Genomic DNA, 24,476 nt, shown 5'->3' with positions numbered 1-24,476 from the left:
GATTACAAAGCCTTTCCTCCGAAGCATGATTTCTTGTGAACTGCTGACCAAACCAGATGTGCTAGAATTAGTTTCAAACCCTTCCTGCGGACATGATAATGAGGCTAACCAAGTCTTCCAGAAGTGTCATGTGATTTTGGGTTCCTCAAATTTTTGGGTGGCCAACTTAAGACATTTTAAAGGGGCCCCAATTTTTGCACAGAGCAGATGCTCAACACTTTCAGAAAATTGGTCCTCCTGAAGGTGTCTCAAATCAGTCATCAAAAAACACTAGAGACTTTTGAAGATCTTTGCCTCTGGCTTTACGCACCTGGGTGGTTCAACATCTCCCTGGCAGGATCTAGAAGCTCTTCATTTACAGGGATACAAACTCTCTCTCTCTCCATAGCTGGAGTATGCCAAACTTTGTACAACTTGGCTATCACTGAAGAGGAAGTTATTCACTCTGTGCAGTAACAATGTTTTCCGAGATGTGTGTACCTATGATGCTCCACTATGTGTCTCTGCATCTTTGCGATGATGATCGGAGACCTTTGGTAGCGGTGTCTGCTGTGACCGCAGACACGCTGTCTCCTGTTGTGCTGCACCATGAGGCTAGCCAGCACACATGGGCTAACTGTCCTCAGTTCCTTCTCTAATGCAAAGTCGCAACAAGAACTCCGAAGTAGAGGGGAGGAGGGCGGGTAGTGGAGCACCCAGAAGGGGACACATCTCAAAGAAACATTGCTACAGAGGGTGAGTAATTTCTTCTTCGAGTAATGCCCCTAAGGGTGCTCCACTGTACTGAGAAGTACCCCGCCTCCCCCGTTAGGAAGACTAGGATTTTGGAGTTGAGTTAGTCACTATTGACAGTATCATGGAGCCGAAGATGGCATCAGAGGCTGACTCCCCAGTAATGTATTGCAAAGGTATGGATTGACATGTCACCACTCTACAGATCTCTGAGACGGGGAAGTCTTTAAGGAATGCAACAAACGAGGAGATCTCTCTCCTGGAACGTGTACAGATTGAGTCTGGAGGGATGATATTACGAATCTCATAGCATGGTTTAATGCAGTTCGAGACCTACTTAGAACGTCTTTGGGCTCATACATCTAAGCCCTTAGATCTTTCTGCAATGGAAAGGAATAGTCTAGGGAACTTCCTGAAATGTTTCAACCTATCAAGGTAGAATGCCAGGGCTCTCCTGACAGTTAGTGTATGGTATCCATAGGGCCAGCTCTAGCACCCTCTGTAGTGGTGAACATATGCACTCGTATATAGGACGCTGCCAGGCCCCCTTCTTCTCAGTTCCTTCTTGCCAGAACTCCAACAGAGGGGAAGGAGGGTGGGTTATGAATGGACATGAGCAACACATCTCGAAGAGCAACAGATACAAGGTAAGTAACTGTTCTTTTTTCTTCAAGTGCTTGCTCATGTCCATTCAGAATTAGGTGACTTACCAGCAGTGCCTCTGGAGGCGGGTACGAGTTCATAGAAGTGATGATTGCAGCACCGCTCTGCCAAACCCAGCATCATCCCGTGCTTGCTGCATGATGACATAGTGGGACGTAAATGTGTATATTGAGGACCATGTAGCAGCTCTACAGATGTCTTGAATGGTTTCACGTGTCAGAAAGGCCGCTGAGGATGCCTGTGCCCTTGTGGAGCAGGCGGACAGGGAAGCCAGGGGCATGACTCCCACTTGCTCATAGCCAATCCGAATATAGGCCGTAATCCAAGAGGAAATCCACTGAGATGACACCAGACATCCCTTCATCCAATCGGTGATCGCAACAAAAAGCTGTGTAGAGTGTCAGAAGGGCCTGGTCCTGTCGATGTAAAAAGCCAATGCCTTCCTGACATCAAGAGGCTGAAGACGTCTCTGCTCATTGGATTTGTGCGGCTTCAGAAAGAACACTAGCAGGAATATGTCCGGACTGACGTGGAAGTGGGAGATGATCTTCAGCAGAAAGGATAGGTGAGGGTGAAGCTGCACCTTGTTCTTAAAGAAAACTGTGTATGGCACCTCTGAGGTGAGGGCTTTTAAGTCAGAGACCCTCCGTGCCGAGGTGATCTCCAACAGGAATGCCACCTTCCAGGACAGATGCGTGAGGGAACAAGAAGCCAATGACTCAAATGGCAGTGCCATAAGTCTCGAGAGGACGAGGTTCAGATCCCACTGAGGGATCGGGTCTCGTATCAGTTAAAAAAGTCTCTCCAGGCCTTTGAGGACTCTGGATGCCATCCTGTGGGGAAAAAAACGACCTGCCTTAGATTGGAGGGCGAAAGACCGAAATTGCCGCTAAGTAAACCTTGATAGATGAGAAGGACAAGCCCTCCTGCTTCAGATAAAGTGGATAGTCCAGGATCATCTGAATAGGGGATTTCGTTGGCGAGATGTTTTGAGCCATTGCCCAGCAGGTATAGCGTTTCCATTTGGCCAAATAAGATGCCCTTGTGGACGGCTTCCTGCTCTCCAACAGGATCCTCTTCTGGTGTGGGTCAGTCAATGGCATAGGTTTCTACACCGGGGCGTGCCCCGACCCTGGTAAACTAAACTACTATGTAATAAACACCGAAACAACTACTATGTACTCTATATAAAACAAAGAACCACTAGGAATACTGAAGCTTGCAGGAGCAAGAGAATGTTCCAGCACCGTCATGGGCGGTAAGAAGGCACTGAGAGGGAAGGGGGCCAGCAGCACCCTATATATGAGTGCATATGCGCGCCACTACAAAGGGCGCTAAAGACAGCCCTACGGATACCATTAGGGGAAAAATTTCCAGCATCAGTTCAGGGGTTCACACATCTAATTCTGAATGGACATGAGCAAGCCCCTGAAGAAGAGTGATAGTTTCCTAGGGTGAACGTTAGGAAGTGTCTGTGAGCCAGTATTATTGCAATGTGGAAATAGGCATCCTGTAGGTCAAGGGCCAAAACGCAGTCTCCCTGTTCTAATGATGGAATAATCCTCGACAAGGTAACCATCTTGAATTTCAGAGCTTTGATAAACTTGTTGAGAACTCTGAGGTTTAAGATGGGTCTCCAACCTCCCTTTCTTTTTGATATTAGGAAACATTGAGAGTAGAACCCTTTGCCCCATAGATGTTGAGGTATTGGTTCTATGGCTCCTACCTGCTGCCGTAGCAGACTTTTGTGAGAGGGGTCCCTGAAGAGGGATGAGGAAGGGTAATGTGGAGGATGTAGGGAGGTGAAGTGGATGGAGTAAACTGACGATTTCCAGAACCCATAGGTCCTGGTTATGTACTCCCAGGCACTGCAGAATGCTACCAGACAGTGGCCAAATGGTAAATAGTGGTTGGCAGTGGTCTCGTGGCACCTTGACCTGCCTGCCAAAAGTGTTTTTGAGTGTGGGTTAGGATAGAGGACTGGGCCCCCGAAGGCTTGCACCTAGAAAGTGTATTTCTCTCTCTCTGTGGCTCATAATTGTGTTGAGGCATAAATTGGGATGAATACAGATGCTGATAGTATTGACCACTAAACTCTCTTTTGTCCTTGACTGTAGATACTTAGGGACCTGAGAGTAGCCCTTGAATCTTCCAGGGAATAGAGCGAAGCATCAGTTTTCTCTGTGAAGAGATTTACACCTTTGAAGGGAAGGTCTTCAACTGTGGTCTGTACCTCCTTCGGGACCCCGAAAGATGGAGCCACGACACTTACCTCATCACCTTTGCCGTGGAGATAGTCCCGGCTACTGCATCAATGATTGATTTTAGGGCCGTCTTTGCCACCAACTGTCCCTCTTGGACAATGGCCTCTGCCACGTGCTGCCTCTGGAGCCTGGCGAGCAGTGCAGAGAGCAAGGCGAACCCTGGGGAGAGGCAGGTGAGGGCTGGGGCTTGTAGCGCCAACGCTGCAGGGCAGGCCCCCCCAGTTCAGCCCAAAGGCAAGAAACAAGAATAGGGCAGGGAGCTGCTTGCAAACCAGGCAGTGCTGCCAGGTGCCACCTTTCCCGAGGTCTCTCTCAGCCTCAGCTGGAAGACTGATTGCAGGGGACTGTACCATAATGTTTTGTTCAGAGTTATGAACAACCTCCATTTCCATGATGTTCATATCTTTGAGGTTCTAGTGTACTGTGTGTCATGTCTACATGGCCAGTGCTCAAAATCTTCTAACTTCTAGGTCACTAAAATCTGTCCCAATTTCAGGCTTACAGGGAGTTACAAAAATGTTCTAGTTTGCTTTAGCGCAACGCTAAATCATATAAAATGTTTTTTCCAAACAAGACTGCTTATTGTTGATACATGCAAACACAGTTTAAAAAGTCACATTTCAGACTGAATACATACAATTTCTAAAGCCTTAATATAAAGTATCATCTGCTAAACTACTCTACAAGCTAGCAAGTTTCAATAGTGCATCAGCTGCTCAGTAAAGTAGGTCATGAGACAGAGGAAAACAACCCGCTCTCTCACATTATTCTGTTAAACCAACAATCTTCTCTAGAATTATTGAGTTCAGTTTGAAGAGGAATAGCTTTTGTAATACACAAAAGATAAGAAAGAAAAAGAAAGAAAGATCTCACATTTAAAATCAGCTTCTTGGCTGCATTTAAGATTACTGATGATTTTAATTGCAATTCCTATTTCTATAACTTAAGGTGTCTGTAGGGTACTGGAATTAAAATTCACAAGAAAGACTCCATAACTGCTTCCGACACATTTTATGGCTTAAGTCTAATGTCTACATTAATACTTTTTTTTATTTTAAAATGAACAGATAAGTGCTACAAGACAATGAACTCGTAAAAGTTTTATCTTCCAGAAAAACAGACTTGTTTAAAATCAAGGTATTGAAGTAAAAATAGTACTAGCAATTAGCATCAAATCTATTGCGACAAAACATAGAAAAATAAACTCTTTGTTGGTTAATGTTACTGAAATCTAAGTATAGGAAAGACAGGACTTTGTAATGTTTACTTTAGTTTTCTTTTCTTTTTTTTTTTTTTTTTTAAAATGATGTTGGTTTCATTAACTACCAAATGATACATTTGGAGTCATTACTACCTTTATTACAAGTAGTTCAATGAATACTTTGCTATCTCAATGCTAACTATATGTTGACTTCAACTTTAACGAGCACTTCAATGCCAACATTACATTAAGCCTAGTGGCTTTTATATCATACCCTGTATAAGCAAATAGAAGAACAGATATCATAATTAAACTGGTACATTCTATTCTATTTGAATGACATGCAGTTGCAATGTTATCCTTTTAGGTGATCAGTTGACCCTTTAATTCTCAAGTACAAACCCAAATTTGCTGGTTCTTTAGTACAAGGACAATCTTTGATATACTTGGAACAATAAAGTACCTTGAGTGCTGCTTTTAACATAATCCCCTTTTTAAATTTACAAGTAAATATACAGCTATATATTAACAATATTTTTAAAATATCAGACTGCTTTTAACATGCACTTAGTTAAGAGAAATCAAGCTTCTGCATAAAACATTGTAGAAGCCAGCTATACCGTCAAATATAATCAACACTTTTGGTGAAAGTCAAATAGTATGCAACTCACCCCCCCCCTACAATGGAGTGTAATTCTTACAAAGATAGCTTTCTCCTGAAACTGGCTTCTTTCAAAACTTCTTTCATTTGGCTGTTTTGGATACAGAGGACAGTGCCCTACACTGGGTTGTTCAAAGGAAAATACTGTAGCCCTCTTTAAAAAGAAATAATTAGGCTTACTAGAAAGTGCAACCACTTCCACTGAAGCATTTCTTTGACCATTCCTTCCAGTAAACAACAAAATGGACCTTACTAAATAAGCTACAACAATAAAAAAGTAAAGTCAAACGATACTCAGAGAGAAAGATTCATTGCAGCAAAATATAAGTCATGGTAGCAGCTAAAATAGCTAGTATCATCACTGTGGTTATACAGAGGTTGAGGATCTCAAAGAAAAAAATGAAACATTAGACCAATAGATTAATATGAGTTTGAGTGGTTATATTGTAGAATGACCATTCTGGATACAAATGACAGCTAATTTGTATCCCAGATGCCTAAGCTGGTGACTGCAATGATTTTCTCCTACATGGAAGACAGTCCTAATGAACACCTGAGAAAGTCCCTACAGCTCACATTTTGGAGTTCCCAATAGTCCACAATTTACCACTGTGAGAGTGGTGTCATTGTTTATTTTAAAACTGTCCTGGTATGATTAAAATATAGATGGACTAACCCCAATAAAATATGGATAATAAAGAAACATTGTTAGATCCCAAACGCCTTCAGTGCTTCTTTGTATGGTACTAACAACACAGACAGAGCCATCTGTGTGTCCATTCTACTGAAGCCTACAAAGCAAATGTATACAACAGCAGTTTGCTAATTAAATAAGAGCTAATCTAAGCAGTGTAAATAAATTACAATGGACTACATTACATTATCTCAATGGTAGCTTTATTTTTATTCCTACAGCAGCAAGCCTCTAAAATGCCAGCCCTCTCCCCAAAGTAAGTAAGTAAAAGATGCCAACTGCTTAGATGTATGGTAACCCTTGTAGAAGCACTGAAAACTTCTATTAGATGTATACAAACTGGTAACCTGTTTACATGTATGATACAGGGTTTCACTAATCATCATTTCATCTATAGGTGTTCAGGGAGCAAAAAGCAAAACGCTATTCTTCTCCAGAGATATTTTTAAAATTTAGGAAATTAAAAATCACAACTATTTTTAATAATTTGAGTTTTAGGCAATAAAAACTACATACAAAGAACAAGTCACTTATATAGAAAATAGTACTTATGCAAAAAGAAAGCTGCAATTAAATGATATAAGTCTTATGATTATGTGATGCAATAAGTAACTTGACGGTCATGGAGTACCAGTAAGAAACTGAAAAAACCTACAGTGGCCAGAACATAAATTAACAAGTGCTTCAAAATTAAATAATGTTGTTCAGCTGATACTGGTGAGGGAGCTCAGAAAAGGGATATATTAGTACAGAAAATCCCAGAAGTGTTGTCAGATTTACACAATGAAGGGTGGTATAGATTGTGAATAGTGCTGTGTGGTACAATATGTCCAGTAAACTGGTGAAAAGTATTCTGGAAATAACCTGTATCTGTAGATCAGAACAGGAGTAGTAGGAATTCCACACTGATATTTGTTTTACACTGCATGAAATGCTGAATAAAAATTATTTACCTATTAAGCTGAAACCACAAGGGTGAAGTGGTGGTCGTGGGGTGTGCTGGAAGCTGAGGCAGCAGTGCCAAGGGAGCACTTAATACATTACTGTCTCAGGACAGAGACAGTGTGGTCCCCACAACTAAAATCCTCTTCCCCTGAAACCACATAATTTACTAACTCCCCTTAGTCTACAAATGGCTGTTCATCTCCCCAATATCTTTACTTTTCCTTACCTTGAACATAAAAAATCTGGAAGGTTAATAAAAATAAGAACTGCTTGCATTTGAGGCCTGTAACAGTTTTAACAAATTTCTAGTTAAAATATGGCACAGTCTAAAACTATTTTAACCATCTGTCAACCGGATCAGAATGTTGGCAATACTGAATAAGGGAACTATCAGAATCAGAAGGCTGAGCTTTTTGTTTTTGGAGAAGTTCTCTCTCAAACACCTTTGCAGTAATTAAGAATGAAAGGCTCTTCTGCCCTTGTAGGAAGGAATGTAGTCTTTCTTAAGCTTTGCTGGAGTAAGAAGTCAACTCTTATCTTGTCCATATTGTTGGCCACCACTTTATTAAGCTTCTCCAAAACAGGATTTCATTTTGAGAATGCTGAGGCAGGATTTGTTCTGAATAATTATCACTTGACCATGGGATAAGCCAGATTTGGCACCTGGACAATGAGTGAGCTGCCCTAACTCTCGCTGCTAGCCTCATGAGCTCATGGATTTATCTGCCATGAATGCAGTAGCTAGAGATATTTACTTTTGTGTGTGTGTGTCATGGATCTCAGGATGTTGCACTGGGGCATTGTGGCTCTAGTGAAGCACCAGCAGGGTGAGGAGGCTCTAAAGACAGCTGAGTCCCTCTCAGGGTGGTTTCTATCTTCCTGTGTACACAGCCTCATGGAAGAAATCTCCCTCGGCAGGAAATACCATGCATTTTCCAAAAGATAGCTCTGTTTAATCAGCCTTAGGGAGGATGCTGAGAGCATCTTTGGGTGCCATAGAATTTCAGGGTTTGCAGATTGAGCCTTCTCCTTTTCTCAAGAGCTTCCCATTCCTCCCTAATGACTTCTGCATAGGAGGAACAAAGAGGGATTGCAAATTCTGCTTTAGTGGCAAATATTTACCCTTGGCTTCAGCATGCACATTCTGTCTCTCCCCATCACTTGAGGAAAGAGATGAGACACCTGAGAGATTTTTGGCTTTTCACCTCATCGAGCAATTTTTGGGTCTTTTTGGATTTCATTTGCCTTTTGTGGGGAGGATGGCTGACTTGGCCAGAGAACAGGTCTCTTCCTGTTCAGTGTTCTCAGATTGTTGGAATTCCATAATAGATATCTCCGGATATATAGACACCCTTGTATCTCTAAGCCTCATTGACGGTCTCATTCCCAATCTCAGCTGAAAGTGTAGTTCTCCTTTGCCTATAGCTCAACTTCTCTCCTTCTGTAATTATCAAGATCCACAACTGTATTATTTATAATAAAGCTAAAGCACTTTAGGATACACACTGTCCAGAAGGCAATCTTAAAACATTTACTGAGCCAAGGAAGGGCTATGCAAGTAACTACTATTCTAGGCAAAGTATTAGCCATAAGAAAAGTTTTCAATTAAGCACTGTGTACATCTGCTCATGACCTGTCCCCCATTCAGGAGAATTTCAAATCTTGAAAGAGCACATAAACCTGTCTTGTTTGTTGCAGATGGAAAATACATTACTTTCATTATTTTCCTTTATTTGCATAGAAATACTTTACATTTGTCTAAATGTATTCTAATTATTAGTCTGTCCTGACCCTGTATAATTTAATCTTCAAGATGTTTAAAAGCTATTAAAATGTTTTGGAGTTTAAGGGTCAACTTGGTTTGTTACCATGTTACACAGAAATCCTTGCTAACAGTCAGCAGAAAATCCACTCCATCTGCCCAGTTCTTGTTGCCTTAGTAATAAAGCCTCATAGGCATTAAAAGCTTTCTGCAGTAGATGCGTTTGCTACAAAGGGTCATATATATTTTAATGTTCCAATTTGTTCTTTGAATACACAAGAAACAGGCTAAATGGATAACACTTGTATAACATTTACTAGGTTCTGAATTGCCATAAAACAAACTCAAAACTCTATTAAATGCAAGATTAAAATGTAACAATCTATTTTTAGTGTCTAGTTTTTTTTAAAAAAAATCTTTAAATGTTATAATTGTATTTGTTTAATCTTTAGGGTATGAAAACAGCATCAGGGCAAATTGTAGGTTTCCTTCAAAACCAGATTGAAAGAACCCAGAGAAAGAAGAATGACCGTTGTTTGTTTTGCTCTTTGCCACAAGTCTATAGAGAATATAAAAACATCTACTGAGCAGGGTGTTAAAATATTTATATTAGAATAAAGTAATTTAAACTGTTTAAATTGTTCCCAATAAATGCCTAATAGTCTCACCATGTATTTCTAGTTTTGAACTAAATAGTGTTGATTCACTTATATAAGCCATTGTAATTTGAGGTGCAACACCTTGGTTATTTAAAGTGGTAGCTCTGACTTGCATTTGCCTTAATTCTTCTATTATTTAAGGACTGTAAATTAACATCAGAGGAGAAGGATTACTATATTTATAGTAGGTACTTGGTAGTACCCCATAATAGCTGAGACTGCAAAGTGGTTTCACTTATAACCATACCAATACCGCTGTTTTCACAAACTCATTTTCTTAGAACACTGCCTTTTCAGTTTGCAGTTCTATAGGCTTAGTCTCTACCTAAAAGGTAAATTCTCAGGAAGTTACAGTAAAATCCCTTCATCCATTTTTGAGATCAGTAAGGGTGGATAAATAAATATAACGACATGAAGGTACATCAAAACATCTGAAATTTGAAGTCCTCACTGAGGACTAGTACCTTAATTTCATCCGAAGAACACTGATCTTGAGTAAAGAAAGTGCTAATAATTTGAAAACTGCATCCTTTGACCATGTATAATACAAAGTATACAGGTGCATACTTAGATGCACTGTGCCTGACAGTTCAGGGCAACTGCACCTATATTTCCCATTTGTGGTCCAGCAAGGGCACCACACTCTCAGGCTTCCAGGCCCCTCGGCTGTTGCCTCTCTTGGGTGGTGACATCTCTCTCTCTTCCTACTGACCAGGGTATTTCCAGGCTGAACAGTTCCCTGAATTCACTATGTTATTCCCAGCAAAAGACAATCTGCCTCAGCAGGCCTGTTTCACTTCTCCCTTCAGAGATTGTACACAGTGCAACTGTCCCTGTTATACAGAGTTCTTTCTAAGCAAGCATATTTTATTCTTAAAGTAAAAGCTCTACAGAGAAAACATTAAAACCAATAGGAGAACCTACATGCATGCTAATAAGCTCACCGGTGATCCCCCTCCACCCCCATCGGTCTCCAACAAGGGCTCTGGCACATGAGCGCTTCATTCCTCACCCCCAAGGGATCTCCTTTGTGGTCACAAGTTTGTAAACAGCCTGAGACTCCCAGAGACTACATTTATCCTTCCTCCTATAGAAGTCCGATACAATCCCAGAACAGCATACAAACATTTGCATTTTCAATAGAACAGACCCCAAAGATATTAAATGTAATGCAGTAAGGTTTGCCCAGTATATTGCCAGATGTTGTCACGTGTGTCTCAGTGCCTATATGTTGAAGCACATGCTTAGGTGTTTGCAGGATCAAGGCCTCAAGTCAATGGGATTTCTCATGGTACTTAAAGTTACATGTGCATAAAGAGTACCAGGATCAGAAACAGCTTGTAAATACACTACTAGCCAAGCCTGCACTTGTTGGCTCAAATAAATTTACAAGCTTTAATGGCTACATCAAGTTGTTCAATACAATTGCTTCCAGATATTCTTATTTTTCTTTTTGATTTTGCATTAAATTTTTGCATTTAATTTCATAACAAAATGTTGTTGAGATTAAGAACTCCAAAACTAGTAAAATCTGAGATCTAAAATCATCAATTAATCCACAAAACTTTCTGGTCTTCTCTCGCTTGTTAACAGGATGTGTAACATGGCCAAGTTAGTTTTGCAGAGCAAGCTTAAGTTTTAGAATTTTCTGACCTGACTAATATGACATGCGATTATACTAGTGTTTTCCATTATCTCCTACTTCCTGAGGGAATTCTGAATGTATGACGGAGCAGACATGACTGACTCCTAGACTCTTAGAAAGTGAAGTTGTGCTATGTTATTTGAAAGGTAATATCCCCTAAATCTGGGTTCCGTCTATGACTTTGAAATCATGCTCTCTTATTCAAGTCAATGACAACATAACATTTTAGAACATTATAATTTTTTAAATGTTATACAACAATTAGAATAGCTACATTTTACCTGAACTCAGTAAATATTCTGAAGAGGTGACTCCAGTTCATCAAATAAGCACCAATGTAATAAGGAGTTTACATTGGAATTGTGCTCCATCTCAACCCATTAGAGATGGGCATACAATAACAGACAAAAATTCTCGACTGTGGTATTTAGTTTATACATTTAGATTTTCTTTTTAATTTAAAGGAATACATCAATTAAGGCACGTATATAACATTTTTAAAACCAGTAATTTTAAAAAAATACTTATTTTACTTACAGATTATTTAAAAGTTAAATAGTTGTTTCAGCTGCCATCTTTTTGAGGCACCCAAATCCAGTGCTGACAACACTTCCTAGTGGGGAGGGTTTTTGTTTTTGAAAGAGGGTAGTTCATTTATCCATTAAATGTGGGAGAGCGACACTAATTCCAGATCTCCTGTCTATATTCCCCACCGCCCCTCCCCCGCTTATCTATCATCCGCTCTGAGCTCCCCATCCCTAGCACTGCTTCTTGGATGGGCAGCCAAGTTCTCAAAGCACTGCCATGCATAAATGCATCTCTGCTACTGCCACAGCTAACCAAGCTTTATGATGTAGATGCAGCTATAGTGAAGATTAAGGGGAAGATTCTTACTGAGGATTAAGATTATAGCAATCTTCTCTCCTAAAATAAAATCAGAGGAGCTAGCATTAGGATTCCACCTACCCAGAAGCAAGGAGCGGCACAGCTAACCTGGCTAGTATGGCTAAGCCTTTTTACCTGCTTTGACCTGAGAGCATGCGTCTCAAGGCTCATCTCTCAGTTCTAATTCTGATTATCTCTCATTATCCCTTCAAGATCACTCAAGAAGAAAAGAAAAAGGAAGACAGACAAAAGAATGAACGCCCAGCATCAGCACAGATCATTAGCAATCCAGGCGAGTGCACCTCTGGAAAACTGACGTTGCCAGAGGGCAGGCTGCACCATACATTTTGAAATCTTTTAGTGAAATGTTATCTGCCACACATGCCCGATTCATGATGGAGAACAGCATGTATGAAATCATCTACACCATGAGTCCTCTCCTTCCCCATACTGGGACTACATTACGAGCCCTCTCCCACTTGACAATATGTTCATGACTCCAGCTGAGAACACATGCTCTAGAAGGGCTTAAGACTTCTACTGTTTTGGGCTGAAATGGAGATTAAACTGGTCCTAAAATGTCTACTCACAATTTACCATTAACTCATTTTCCTGGCAAGAAATGCAACTGCAATGTCTCTATTCTCTGCCAGTGATTAACCTTGGCTGTTCAGGAAACTTTGGCAGCTAAGCAACAGATTCTGTTGACCTAGAAAACTTCAGCACACTGAAGAGCAATATTTATGGATTATACTGAAGCTAAACTGGAGGAAAATGACGAATAATGTCCAATTAAAATCTTTACACATTGTTGATAAGTCTATCTGTACATAATCTCACACACATACACCTTTTATTATAAACACCTAAATGCCACCAATCAATGATATCCTAAGGAAATCAATAACCTTCCTTTCATCCACGTATATTTGATTGGTATACTCTTGACCTTTCCTTTCAGAAGCCAAGAGAGAGGGTTCTGGCTTTCTTTTAGTATTTTATACTAAGTGTGATTAATTACAGCACTTTTTGTGAGATATTCTGGACATTTTCAGTGTTTACATGGGATACACAAATTCATCATTTTCACAGGAGTGCATTTAATGTATCCAGGTGATATGCAAGTACTTCTAAACTTTTTATGTTCTTGGAAGATTGAGTGTCCCTTTTTGTGATTTTGTTATTATGCTGGTTCCGTGGTATGTGTTTAGTTCTCTTATGGTGGGTTTTCTGAAAAGTGGTAACTTGGATACAAATAGTTATTAAAACTAGAATAAGCTTATGTCATAACCTTTTGCAAAAACTTACCTTTTATAAACAAGTTTAATAGCCCAGTACAAACACTTGAAAACAAAAGACTGCAAGTGAAGGATATTTTAAGATGTTCATTTATGTGAATATTTGCTTGGCCACTATTCCTTCTTTAAAAACTACATATATTTTTTTCTCCTGTCATCTTGACTGACCAAGATAGAGAGATTAAGGCATTATTTGGTCTTGTCTACACGAGGAAAAAGCTGCAAAAAGCTAATGCGGAATAGCTATGGCTGAATATTAACCTAAACCGCTATTGTGGTTTAGGTTAATCCACTTTTTAACCTAAACTGCAAAAAGGTATTTGGTGTGGAATAAGAGTGTCCACACACAAAATTAGTGTGGAACAGCTATTGAGCATTAAATTTACACCCTAGCTATTTCACACTCTGTGAATTTCCATGTAGATAAGCCCTTAAACATATTAGAATTTGCCTTTTTAAAAAAAAAATTATGCAGCTGATACATATGCATGATTGCATACATAGCCAAACATAGTAACTCAAAGTGCCTACCTCTTCATGCCTCATCTGTTCTATCATTTCCATAACACTAATAAAATGGTAGCAACGATCCGAATGGTCAACCATATAGGTAGGAAAAGGACGATTCTGCCAAAGTCTCCACTCAGATAGGGAAAGTTCATGAACTCCTTGCACTTTCGATGCCTGCAGTTTCAAATAAATATTAACATAAGATTTCAATCAGGCTATTGGTTCACACATCAAATACATGGACTTCCAGTCCTCTATGGGAACTATCCTCAATAAATGTCTTGAACAAAAGAGAAGACCTATAAACTTACCGTCATAAGGGTGATATGACTGTTTTAATAAAAGTTCAGATTAAAAGCAGATAATATTTCCTACGTACTCTGTGCTACTTTGCAAGTAACCGAAAGAAACTCGTAATGATTGCCATTTGTCATGCACATAGCATGCTGACCTAAAATGTGAAGTGACAGATGGGGATCCCTATTTATTCTTTTGCATCAAAAAAGAGCCCATTGAGTGAGAGTCTTTCCTTCTCTAAATTAACAGAGAGATTTCAAAATACCCATAATTACTGAATATCATCACTGAGGATATAGTCTCCTTTTGACAAATGAGTGTAAGCAACTCTTGGAAGTGTTAACACAAGTTGTGTGTATTAAACAGAAATAAGTTTCCTATCTCTATGATAGCAACAGGAGACATGACAATATTCTATAAATATTTTAATTTACAGGACATAGGTCTCAGATATTAGAAAAAGCTCACATGCTGAACAATCTTGGATTATAATTCCCTGGCTCTTTCTCGCAACAGGTATTAGAATGTCCTTAAATTGTATTTTTTAATATAGGCTTCCTTAGAATCTATTTAATTAATTTGATTCACTACCCAGAATTTTTTAATTATTTTCCGTCAAAGGATTTTTTTGAATTGTTCTCCAATATATAGAGAGGAATCATGGTCTGGGAAACTCATTAAGTAATATTCTGTCAGCTCCTAGCATCACCCCAGTAAAGTAGTTCAGATTTCTCTACAATATTACAGTAATTTCTAAACTGTAAATTTCTAAACTGGGTAATCAGTTCTAATATTAAGGAAAAACATGACCAAAAAATCAATCGTGGAGATTCACTTCTGTAATTTCCTCTGGATCTTTTAGTGACATTACATTAAAGTTGAACTTACTGCTATTTCCTCCGTATTTTCTAAAGTTTCAAAGTGACCTTGAGGCAATACTGGTTCTTTGACTCCATCGCTTTCTTTTAGTTTATACAAACTGTTCCATACTTCAAATTCCTCAGATGTTAGGGACCAATTTTCATGAGAGTTTGTTTGCTTTGTACCTGCAAATGGGTAAAAATAGAAACATCTTAGGAAAAATAAATTTATGTAACAAAGGAAAAGACATTGATTAATTAGGACCTCATATAATACCAATCACAGGAAAACAAATGTCCTTTGTCACATTGGTAGCAAATATTAACCCTGTTTGATTCTATTTTTCTTGTATATTAAATATATTTACATATTAACTGTTCTCCCAGAATCTTCATGATATTAGCAAAGAGTGTGTTTGAATTCTAAGGCCAGGGTGTTAGCTGTTAACTGGTGAGTAACCTGTATTCAGGGAAGGATGGTTACTTACTTTTGTAACTGTTGTTCTTTGAGACGCATTGTTCATGTCCATTCCATTCTAGGTGTGTGCGCGCCTCCATGCACGGTTATTGGAATTTTTTTTCCCTTAGCGACATCCGTAGGAGTGGAGCCTGATACTGAGGCTGTTGGTGCTGAGGCTGAAACTGCCGTCTCGAGGCCTGCAGTGTACAGAGGACCAATGAATGCAGAGTGGCCCTCGAGTCCGTTAGCCCATGGAGTTGGCATTGGTCTGATCCGAGAAAAGTGCACTTCCATGGAACGGGAGGTCCTGTATGGATTGCTGCACTTCCTGGGACAGACTAGACGACTGTAGCCACGAGACCGACGCATGGAGACAGCAGAGGCCATGGATCTTGTTGCCGAGTCTGCCGCATCCAGGGCTGCTTGCAGCACAGCTGTCCTACCCTCCTCCAGGACGGTGGTGCATTCCAGTGCCTGCTCCTGAAGCAGTGCATTTCTAAAATGCTTAAGGGAGTCCTAGAGATTATTACTGTACCTCCCTAAATAATGCCTGTTGATTGGCAATTCTAAATTGGAGGCTCGCCATAGAATAAACTTTCCTCCCAAATAAATAAAGACTACAAAAAACTGGATTTTTTGGAATCGAGCTTGATTGACCAAGTCTGTTCTATTCGTTGGCGGCCGCCACTACTAGAAATCCAGGGGAAGGGTGCGTAAATAGATACTCAAATCCTTTTGCAGGGAGGTAGTATTTTTTCTCAGCCCTTTTGGACACAGGTGGCAGGGAAGATGGTTTGCCACAGGGCCTTAACAGGTGAGTGTCTTGGTGCTGGGGACCAGAATCGGTGATGTCCCACTGCCGGAGAATGCCTCAGTGCCAGAGAACAAGTTTGATGCTGCACAGCCGTTGGCGAACTCCTCAGTGCTGGAGATCAGAAGCAGTATCTCTCTGCTGCCGGAGAATGCCTCAGTGCCGGAGACCAGGGATGGTGCCGCTTAGCGCCGGGGATTGTCCCGGTGTTGGAGACAGGGAATGCAATCTCAGGGACTGGCATCGTAAAGGCGGGGACCTTCTCCGCAGTGATCAGGTCCGTGGTGATGCATGTTGTGGCTCAGGAAAGCGGTGCAGCCACTGAGGGGGTCCCATCCTTGGCTTCCCTTTAGACACTGGTGCCTTCTCTCTCCCCAGTGCCAAAGGAGGTTTTGGTGTAGGAAGCAGGGGAAGGGCCATCAGGTCTCTTGCAGCTTGAAACGCCTCCAGTGTTGATGGTACCATAAGTTGGAGGGGCCACGTTCTCCTCCCAGGAGTCGGGGGTGGCTCCCTCAGCGGGCTTGTAGCCCTGGGTGGCAAACCCAGCTCCAGTTGCCCCGACACAGCTGGCTGGTCCAATGGAGGACCCACACTTGACCCTGCATCCCTGCTCTTGTTTGGTGCGTGGGAGCGGCCTCTGTTGGAGCACTGCTGCTTCTGCCTCTTCTTTGACAGAGAAGAAGAATGGTGCCACGACAGCTCCGGTGCTGGCAGGGTGCTCTGCACCGATGCTGTGCTCGGCACTGAGATGGAATGGGATGATTCCAAGGCTGGTCTCAGTACTGCCTCCATCTGTAGGGGCTTTCAGGAGGATCTCTCTCCCTTTCTGAGTCCTCGGCCTGAATCCCTTACAAATCCTGCACTTTTCCTTCCTATGCGATTCCCCCAGACACTTCAAGCAACCCTTGTGGGGGTCGCTAAACAGTAAGGGTTTGTTGCAGGTAGTGCAGGGCTTAAAGCCCAGAGACCAGGGCATGTCCCGCGCCTGGGCAGAGGTCCCTAACAGGACTAACACTTAACTATTTACATTACTTAACAGACAAAACAACAGACACTAAAATAATTAAAGTAGCTATATAAGGGAAACTGTAGCACTTGCAGTAGCAAGCATGAAGAAGTTCCAGCAATCGTCAGTGGCGGAAAGAAGGAACTGAGGGGGCGCAGGGCTGGCAGTGCCTCTTATACCACGGCATGTGCGCAGGGCTCCAGAGGGAGCCAGAGCTAGCCCTACGGATACTGCTATGGGAAAAAAATTCTGGAAACCATGCATGGATTCCTAGAATGGAGTCGACATGAGCAAGCACTCGAAGAACTTGATGTGACCAAATATTGGGTTATACTTTATTATGGCTGGTGCCTCCAAGTATGTGGGGAAATAGATATCAAGGGAAAAGCTCTCTCAAGCTATAGAAATATAGTATAAATAGGAGTGGGTGGTTGATAAGGGGTGCCTAAGATTTAATTTTTTTTGATTGATAAAAGGTATTTGTTATTGCAGATGTCTGATGTAATGGATAAAATAAGGATCCATTGAAAGATATTTATGTTAATTCAGTAAGAACTGGCAGATGTCACAGCAGTCAGTAATAGAGACTGGATTAGAATTCTCTTTGGCTTATCAATTATGCACCCTAAAGATACCATAAAGAAAATTCCATAAGTAGTTATGTAAAAAGAAAAGTCAGCACAGGGCATAGTAAAATTTATCATGGGAGTATTTTCACTCAAAAAAGGAATTTCTTTGTCTCAGAGGTTTTGGGAGTTAGATTGGGAATTAACACTGTCAGCGTTCCACCAAGTACAGCGGAAAGGACCAAACTACCTTCTCCTCACCTACAGTGGGTGGTAAAATAGGTCGTCTTGTGTTCTGTTAGTGCTGTACTAAACACTGATTTTTAATTAAATAATTCCATTTGAGCCTATTACTTGACAATCTCAAAATGTTATTGAATTCAAACACAGCAACACAAACTGAAATGGATAAGCAGAAGAATCTGTTGTTAGAAGCAAAAACATCTCAAGTGTTCTGTTTTATGGAGGAGCCAGTGGACAGAGGTGTATGTATACTTGTAAACAAACACTGGCAAGCTCTGAAGGTGGTGATAATTAAAACACAGGATAAACACAGTTAATAATATGTTGCCCAAAGACCAAAGAGAAAATTGAAAACATCAAAAAGAATGATTTAAAGAGCCCTGTTATTGCACTGTCTCAACAGTTAAAAACTGTTACAATCAATTATTTGTTTTATTAATTAATCCCTTGACTATTTTTGGCCCGCTTTACCTATGAAAGGCATGTGGATGGGGAAGAGAGTACATAGGAAAGAACTGGAGCCATTTTTGGGGAGGGGGAAGAGAAAGAAAGCAGAATATCCAACGTGCTAACTCTTGTCTACAGCTGACACCCGACGTGGTCAACGCCAAACTCCTGAAATGAACACTCTGGCATTCCAGAGCAATGGAGTGATTCCTCAATGTGCAAGGAACGTACCTACTGTTCCTACCTGTCTTTTCCAGGTGCCTCACTCAGGGTATGTCTATACTGATGGCGGCAAAGTCGCCACCATTAGATCGACCTATCTGGATCAACTGAGCGGTCAGTGAAGACCCACTCAATCGATCCAGAAGTCGATGCTGGTAAACCACCCCCTCAAGTGGCGTAGCGCTGCGTCAACAGGAATGCGGTTCCCGTCGGTGCAGTGCAGTACAGATACCGCGCAGAAGGGAAGCACAGCTGTCGACGGGAGTTACGCAAGCTACTCTGTGTAGCTCCCATTGACTGCAGCCGAATTGCCAGGTAAGTGTAGACCAGGGCTCAGATGTCAAAAAACAAAACAAAACACTCCTTTCATAGCAAATCACAGGCAAGAGCAGCAGGACCACGGACAGATCAGTGCAGGCAGCCTGAGCCCAAGGGACTGAGCCCAGAACCTAGCCAGACCACAGCAGTATACTGTGATGGGCCCTGCTGTTCTGGATGAAGACTCAGCCCAGGGAGGGCTACTGAAAGGACGCTGGCTGAAGGTACCGAGCCCTTGGGGATGCTGTTAAGGAAGGCAGTGCCTCTGGGAAAGAAGCTTTGGTGCTATGGCCTCATACCAGCACCATGAGAAAGAACTAGACTGTCTACCCAAGAAGGGAGGACAGTGTGTGGGACTCACCCGGAGAGCTGAGTCACTGAAGAACCACAGAAAGAACCATCAGCTGGGGTGGGGGCCACCCCATTGTAAGAACTGAAAGAAAAGCAGGCTTACATCCAACGGGGAGGGGGGGGGGGGAGAGGGGGGCGGGCGCTCACAAGAGGCTGGCACCAATCCTGTTACAAGTACACAACCACACAACGCACGTCACAATATTAATAAAAAGAACAAAATGATTATTCAAATTTCACTTTATGCTGAGACACTAAAGAAATCCCTAACCCCAAGAACAAAATCCTCCCACCTCAACTCTATGGGAAAACGAGTCTTGTCGTGACATTAGACTTGGAGAAAGGAAATTGGACCAAACACAGGAAGCAAATTCCAGGCTTGGAGGGTCTTCCAATGACAACACCCTGTTTCCAGTCATATAGTATGAGGAATCATCCACTCGAGTGATCCCACTGGTATCGAATTTAAAGGGATAACACAAAAAATCTGCAATATCCAGGGCCCAAACCTACTTGTTTTAAACAGATTTTTTTTTTTAAACCTTCCAATTTCCTCCCTAAACCCAATAGGAGCCAGTGCAGCCTTTGGAGCAAAGATTAAATATATTCCCTGCATAAAGCATCTATGTAAAGAGGCAGCTAGATTATGTAGAAGTTTAAGTTTCTCAGCATTTTATGTTTTTAAAATACTCAACCATTCATCCCATTGCCTGACACTAAACTTACTTCACCTCTAAACTGATTAAGATTAATCAAGATCGTTTCTTAAAGACACTTAGTGCCAGAAGAAAGCTGTTTATTACTTTGCTACATTACAAGCCATTACATAATTGTACCATGCACCAAAATTCAGTGGTAGGAGGAGAGAAGCAGAAGCACTAAGTAGCACAAGCAAAGATTGGCTTTAAAGAAGGCATGACCTAAATAGCACAGAGAAACAGTTCCGCTTTGTTTACGTATTAGGAATTAGTTTTGCCTCTCTTGTAGTAGCTTTGTTTCCAAAAATCCACAAAAAGGGAAATTGTCTGTAGTTGTAAACAAAGGATTTAGAAAGCAAACTCAAGTGTCATTAAATCCTGTTACAGTTTCAAGAAACTAAATGGACAAGCTAAATATTTAGCAATTTTCGGGGAGATGGAGACAGGTAGTAAAAGATATACTTTATGAACAGAGAAGGGCTCAAGGTTGACCACCTCAAAAATGACAGTACCTTAAAAAGAAACTTCTGGCTCCATTTGAGAGACACCACAACACTCCAGATATTTCTTTTCCCAAGAAATTGGCATCTACATCTGCAACAGCAGCACCTATTCCAAGGAGCTTTCAGACACCTGTAGTGGGATCTTGAGTCTATGGTCAGTCTGGAGAGCATTTTCTGCCAGGGTTTCCCTTCCCAATGACCAGATGCACTGAAGATTCTACCAGATTTTGGTAAAGAAACAGAGGCTGGCATTCACTTCCACTCAGACACACAGTGAACAAAAATTAAGCCCAAAATGAGCTATTTACTGCCACAGAAGAGTTAAGCCTCCCTGCTCACCTGCTGAAGCAAACAGATGAGACAGAGCACAGGAAAGAAAATACTGCAGGTGTGTTACCTTCAAGATGTCACTAACTTTAAAGAACAGTGAGAACATGTGGAAGAGGAGGAGGATCTCTTGGGCACTGGCTTTGTCACTTCCTGAAACAATAATGCAATGATGGACAAGACTTGAGCCTCAGAAACAAGTACATGGATGATGTTCCTGCTTTTTTGTTTGCAATAATAAAATCTCACTCATGGCAGAAATGTGATCACCCATCAATAGGTGCATACATTGTATACATGTGTATACACATATCTGAACAAGGAAGCCTCCAGAGCATTCCTGGAATGACACTACTGTTTGTGCTTTTCACAGTGGCATTACTACCTTAGAAATGACTGCTCCACCCAAACTGAGGGCATACCTCGTGTTTCAGACTCCTTCCTACTGTTAAGATATTGTCCACTAAGAATTCAATTGTTCAGAATGCATCTCAATATCTAAACCCCTAAAGCTATGGGGAAATACAGGCTCTATGCGCCTAAAACTTTTCATTTTCTACATAAATTAAGGAAATAAAACTGAATTAGGGCCTCTCCTTGCTGTTTATTAGCCTAGCTATTTGATATCCATAACATGTCTAAGCATTGCTTTCGGATATTAAGCAGAAGCCAACCCCCTAAAAACAAAAATGGAATAGTATAGGTTAAACATACACACTAATTCCTCGCTTCCTTCAGGATCCACTTAAACCTCAGAACTCCCAAGATTCCCCTATCCTATTTTCCCCACTTTTATACATCTATCCACAAGGCTTTTGTTGAAGACAACCTCTGTCGGAGGACTGTGATGAGAGTTTCTTTTCAAACTGTCACCGTAACTTCTTAAATCAGTGAAAAAGATTCTGAGAAACAAGATGTGACACTGGCAGGCCAGGTGCCAGACCATGCCAAGGTCCCCATGTCCCAACTGGACACTGACTTGGAGGAATCTGTCTGGCTCACTGGGGGGTTAACACTGATAAAACAGGGATTAGAATTATAAGAAAGCGTTTAACATTTGGATTCTATGCACTGCTTGTCTGTTGCTGCATGCATTAATCTTATTTGTAATATCCGCATTCCATGTTGTACTGTAATATTTGAGTGGTTGTATTGTGAGCCTCTGTGACTGTATGAATCACCACACAGGAGAGGGACTGCTCTTTTACAGAAATTGTTACACTCCTCCCAAAAGAGGAGACCCATCGGTATCAGATAGGCTATGGCTGGATCTGGTAACTGGAAACTCCCTACATATGGATTCAGAATCCATCAACAAAAGGACTAAAGACAGGACAAGAGGCAATGGGTTCAAACAACAACACAGCAGATTTAGATTACATCTCAGGAAAAACTTCCCAGTTATAAGGACAGTAGAACAGACTGCCGATGTAGGTCGTGGAAGCTGCTTCACTGGAGGTTTTCAAAAGGAGGCTGGAAACCCATCTGTCTTAGACCAGTGGTTCTCAAACTTATTTGATCGCGTCCCCCTTCTTTGTGTCTTTAGTATTTTACGACATCCTCCCTGGGTGCCCAGCCAGCAGCCACTGCTCTCTGGCCACCCGCTCTGGAGCAGAGAGCAACAGCTTCTGGCCAGGTGCCCAGCTCTCAAGGCAGCACCATCACCAGCAGCAGTATAGAAGTAAGGGTGGCATGGTATGGTATTGCCAGATGGCCGCCCAGCTCTGAATGTGTGCATACTACAAAATCTCCAAACCCTTCAAGCATGCTGTCAGGAAGTAGCATAACAATCAGAAGGACTCCTGGAGCCTTTTTACATTTGCTTTTAAAAGGCAAACAGTCAGGCATAATTCCTGAAGTCAAGTTTTACTGAGTTTTTGTGACCCCCTTGAACAATAGTGTAATATCACAGGTCAGCATGCTTTTGTCTTCAAACTGAATGCGTAGGGAGATCATGTGACGTAGCAGAGCAGCTAAGCAGTGTTTCAATGAGCTCCCTGCTAAATCCTTTTAATATCCTCTCAATAGCTACTTTTTTTGGCTCCTCAACCAACAACAACAAGAAAATAGCTTTCTACACCTGTATGATTTTTTTCCTCAGCATCAATGAAGAAAAATGCTGCCAAATTGTGTATCAAAACTAACAGCTGTAAAAGAGCAGGGGCAGACCAGGACGACAGTCCAGATGGCTGAGACATTTGATCTGCAACGCCCTGCAATGTGGCCACCAAGGTCATGTAAGAAATTAAACAATCCGAAATTACAGGCCTCTCTACAGCAGGCTCAGTTTAAAAATATTTCCCATTATTAACATCAGTTCAGCTGTACCACTGTTAGCAACACCAGGCTCCCAGGTGAAAGCACTGGCTGATAACACTGTACCAACCAGATGTGCTCTGAACAGAAGGTTAGAAGACCTGGTGTTAAGCCAAGCAGTGAAATGTTGTTTGCCTAGTATTTTCATCCATTCGCAACAAATTATTTTGCATATAATAAATAAGTTTTCCAGCAGAGTAGTAACCAGCCTTTAAGTAATACGATATTTAGACATTTTAGTTTACTCCATACTCTTTGGTCACATAAAAATCCTACAGTGACAAGTATAGAAAGACTTTACTGCATCAGCATTTTCTATTTTATTTCAATGGAAAGTTGAGGGGACTTTACCAGTTAGGCTTCTGAATCCCAGAGCAGGCTCAGAAGCAGCACTCTCTGATCCAACACAATTCACATTAAAAAGCCAGGATAGGAAATCAACAGTTCATTAATATTTTTAAGGTGTTTTTTTTTTTTTTTTTTTAAAAGGGAATTTTGGAAAAGGGTAGCCCACGGCAGTGACCATGTTAGTGAGAAAGCACAGCGATGGAGGCAGTGTAAGTACTCTGATTAAATAGAATGGCTGGGTCAATCTTACAGAGACTAGCTTATGAGTCACAACAGGAGCATCTGCAATTTGTGTAGATCAGTTTTAACCTCTAAACCCTTCCATGAGCTTTTAATCTTCTCAGTATCCAGGTCAACAGGGAGAGCAGATACAACAAGAAATCCTACACTCACAGAAGAATGTGAAGGATCCAACACAAAGGAAAAAAACTCAAAATCCTTGGTGTGGAATTGACTGGTCTTACCAGGAAAGCGATTTCCCTCTTCCTCTTCTTCTGGTGTGCTGAATAACTCTGACCCTTCCTTCTGAGCCCTGATATTTCTAATTGCTGTGAGGAACCAGCTGGAAACAAAGCATCTCTCCTTCTCCAAGTCCTCATGCTATCTCAAACAGGCAAGCTCCAACAGTGCAGTACCATGCTGGTTGACCATCAGCTGCTGGAAGACTGGCAAATTCCCAATGTACACAAGGCTTCAGAGGTAAACTTATGAGAGGAGGGCTTTCGGCAAGAATGGAACTTGCAGGCAGCTGCTGCTACTGAAGGAGAGGAAAGTGGCTAATGAC

At 41.3% G+C, this 24,476-nt stretch overlaps 1 protein-coding gene across 3 annotated transcripts in view; it reads right to left on the bottom strand.

Annotated features, from left to right (window-relative positions):
• FANCM (FA complementation group M) overlaps positions 1 to 24,476 on the bottom strand; it is a 128,402-nt gene that overhangs the window by 20,575 nt on the left and 83,351 nt on the right. For 2 of the 3 annotated variants that reach the window (XM_067554711.1, XM_067554710.1), the window contains exons 12-13: positions 15,105 to 15,262; positions 13,941 to 14,093 (exon numbers count right to left, since the gene is read on the bottom strand). The exons of the other annotated variant lie outside the window; for it this stretch is intronic. In XM_067554711.1, the coding sequence (XP_067410812.1) occupies positions 13,941 to 14,093; positions 15,105 to 15,262 (311 nt within the window). The remainder of the gene's footprint in view (positions 1 to 13,940; positions 14,094 to 15,104; positions 15,263 to 24,476) is intronic. 3 annotated transcript variants of the gene reach the window in all.

Source organism: Emydura macquarii, unplaced genomic scaffold (assembly GCF_026122565.2).
Source record: "Emydura macquarii macquarii isolate MOO-44397 ecotype Brisbane River unplaced genomic scaffold, CSIRO-AGI_Emac_v2 contig_1551, whole genome shotgun sequence".
Taxonomy (NCBI): Eukaryota; Metazoa; Chordata; order Testudines; family Chelidae; genus Emydura; species Emydura macquarii.
This window is presented reverse-complemented; position numbering and strand designations above follow the sequence as displayed.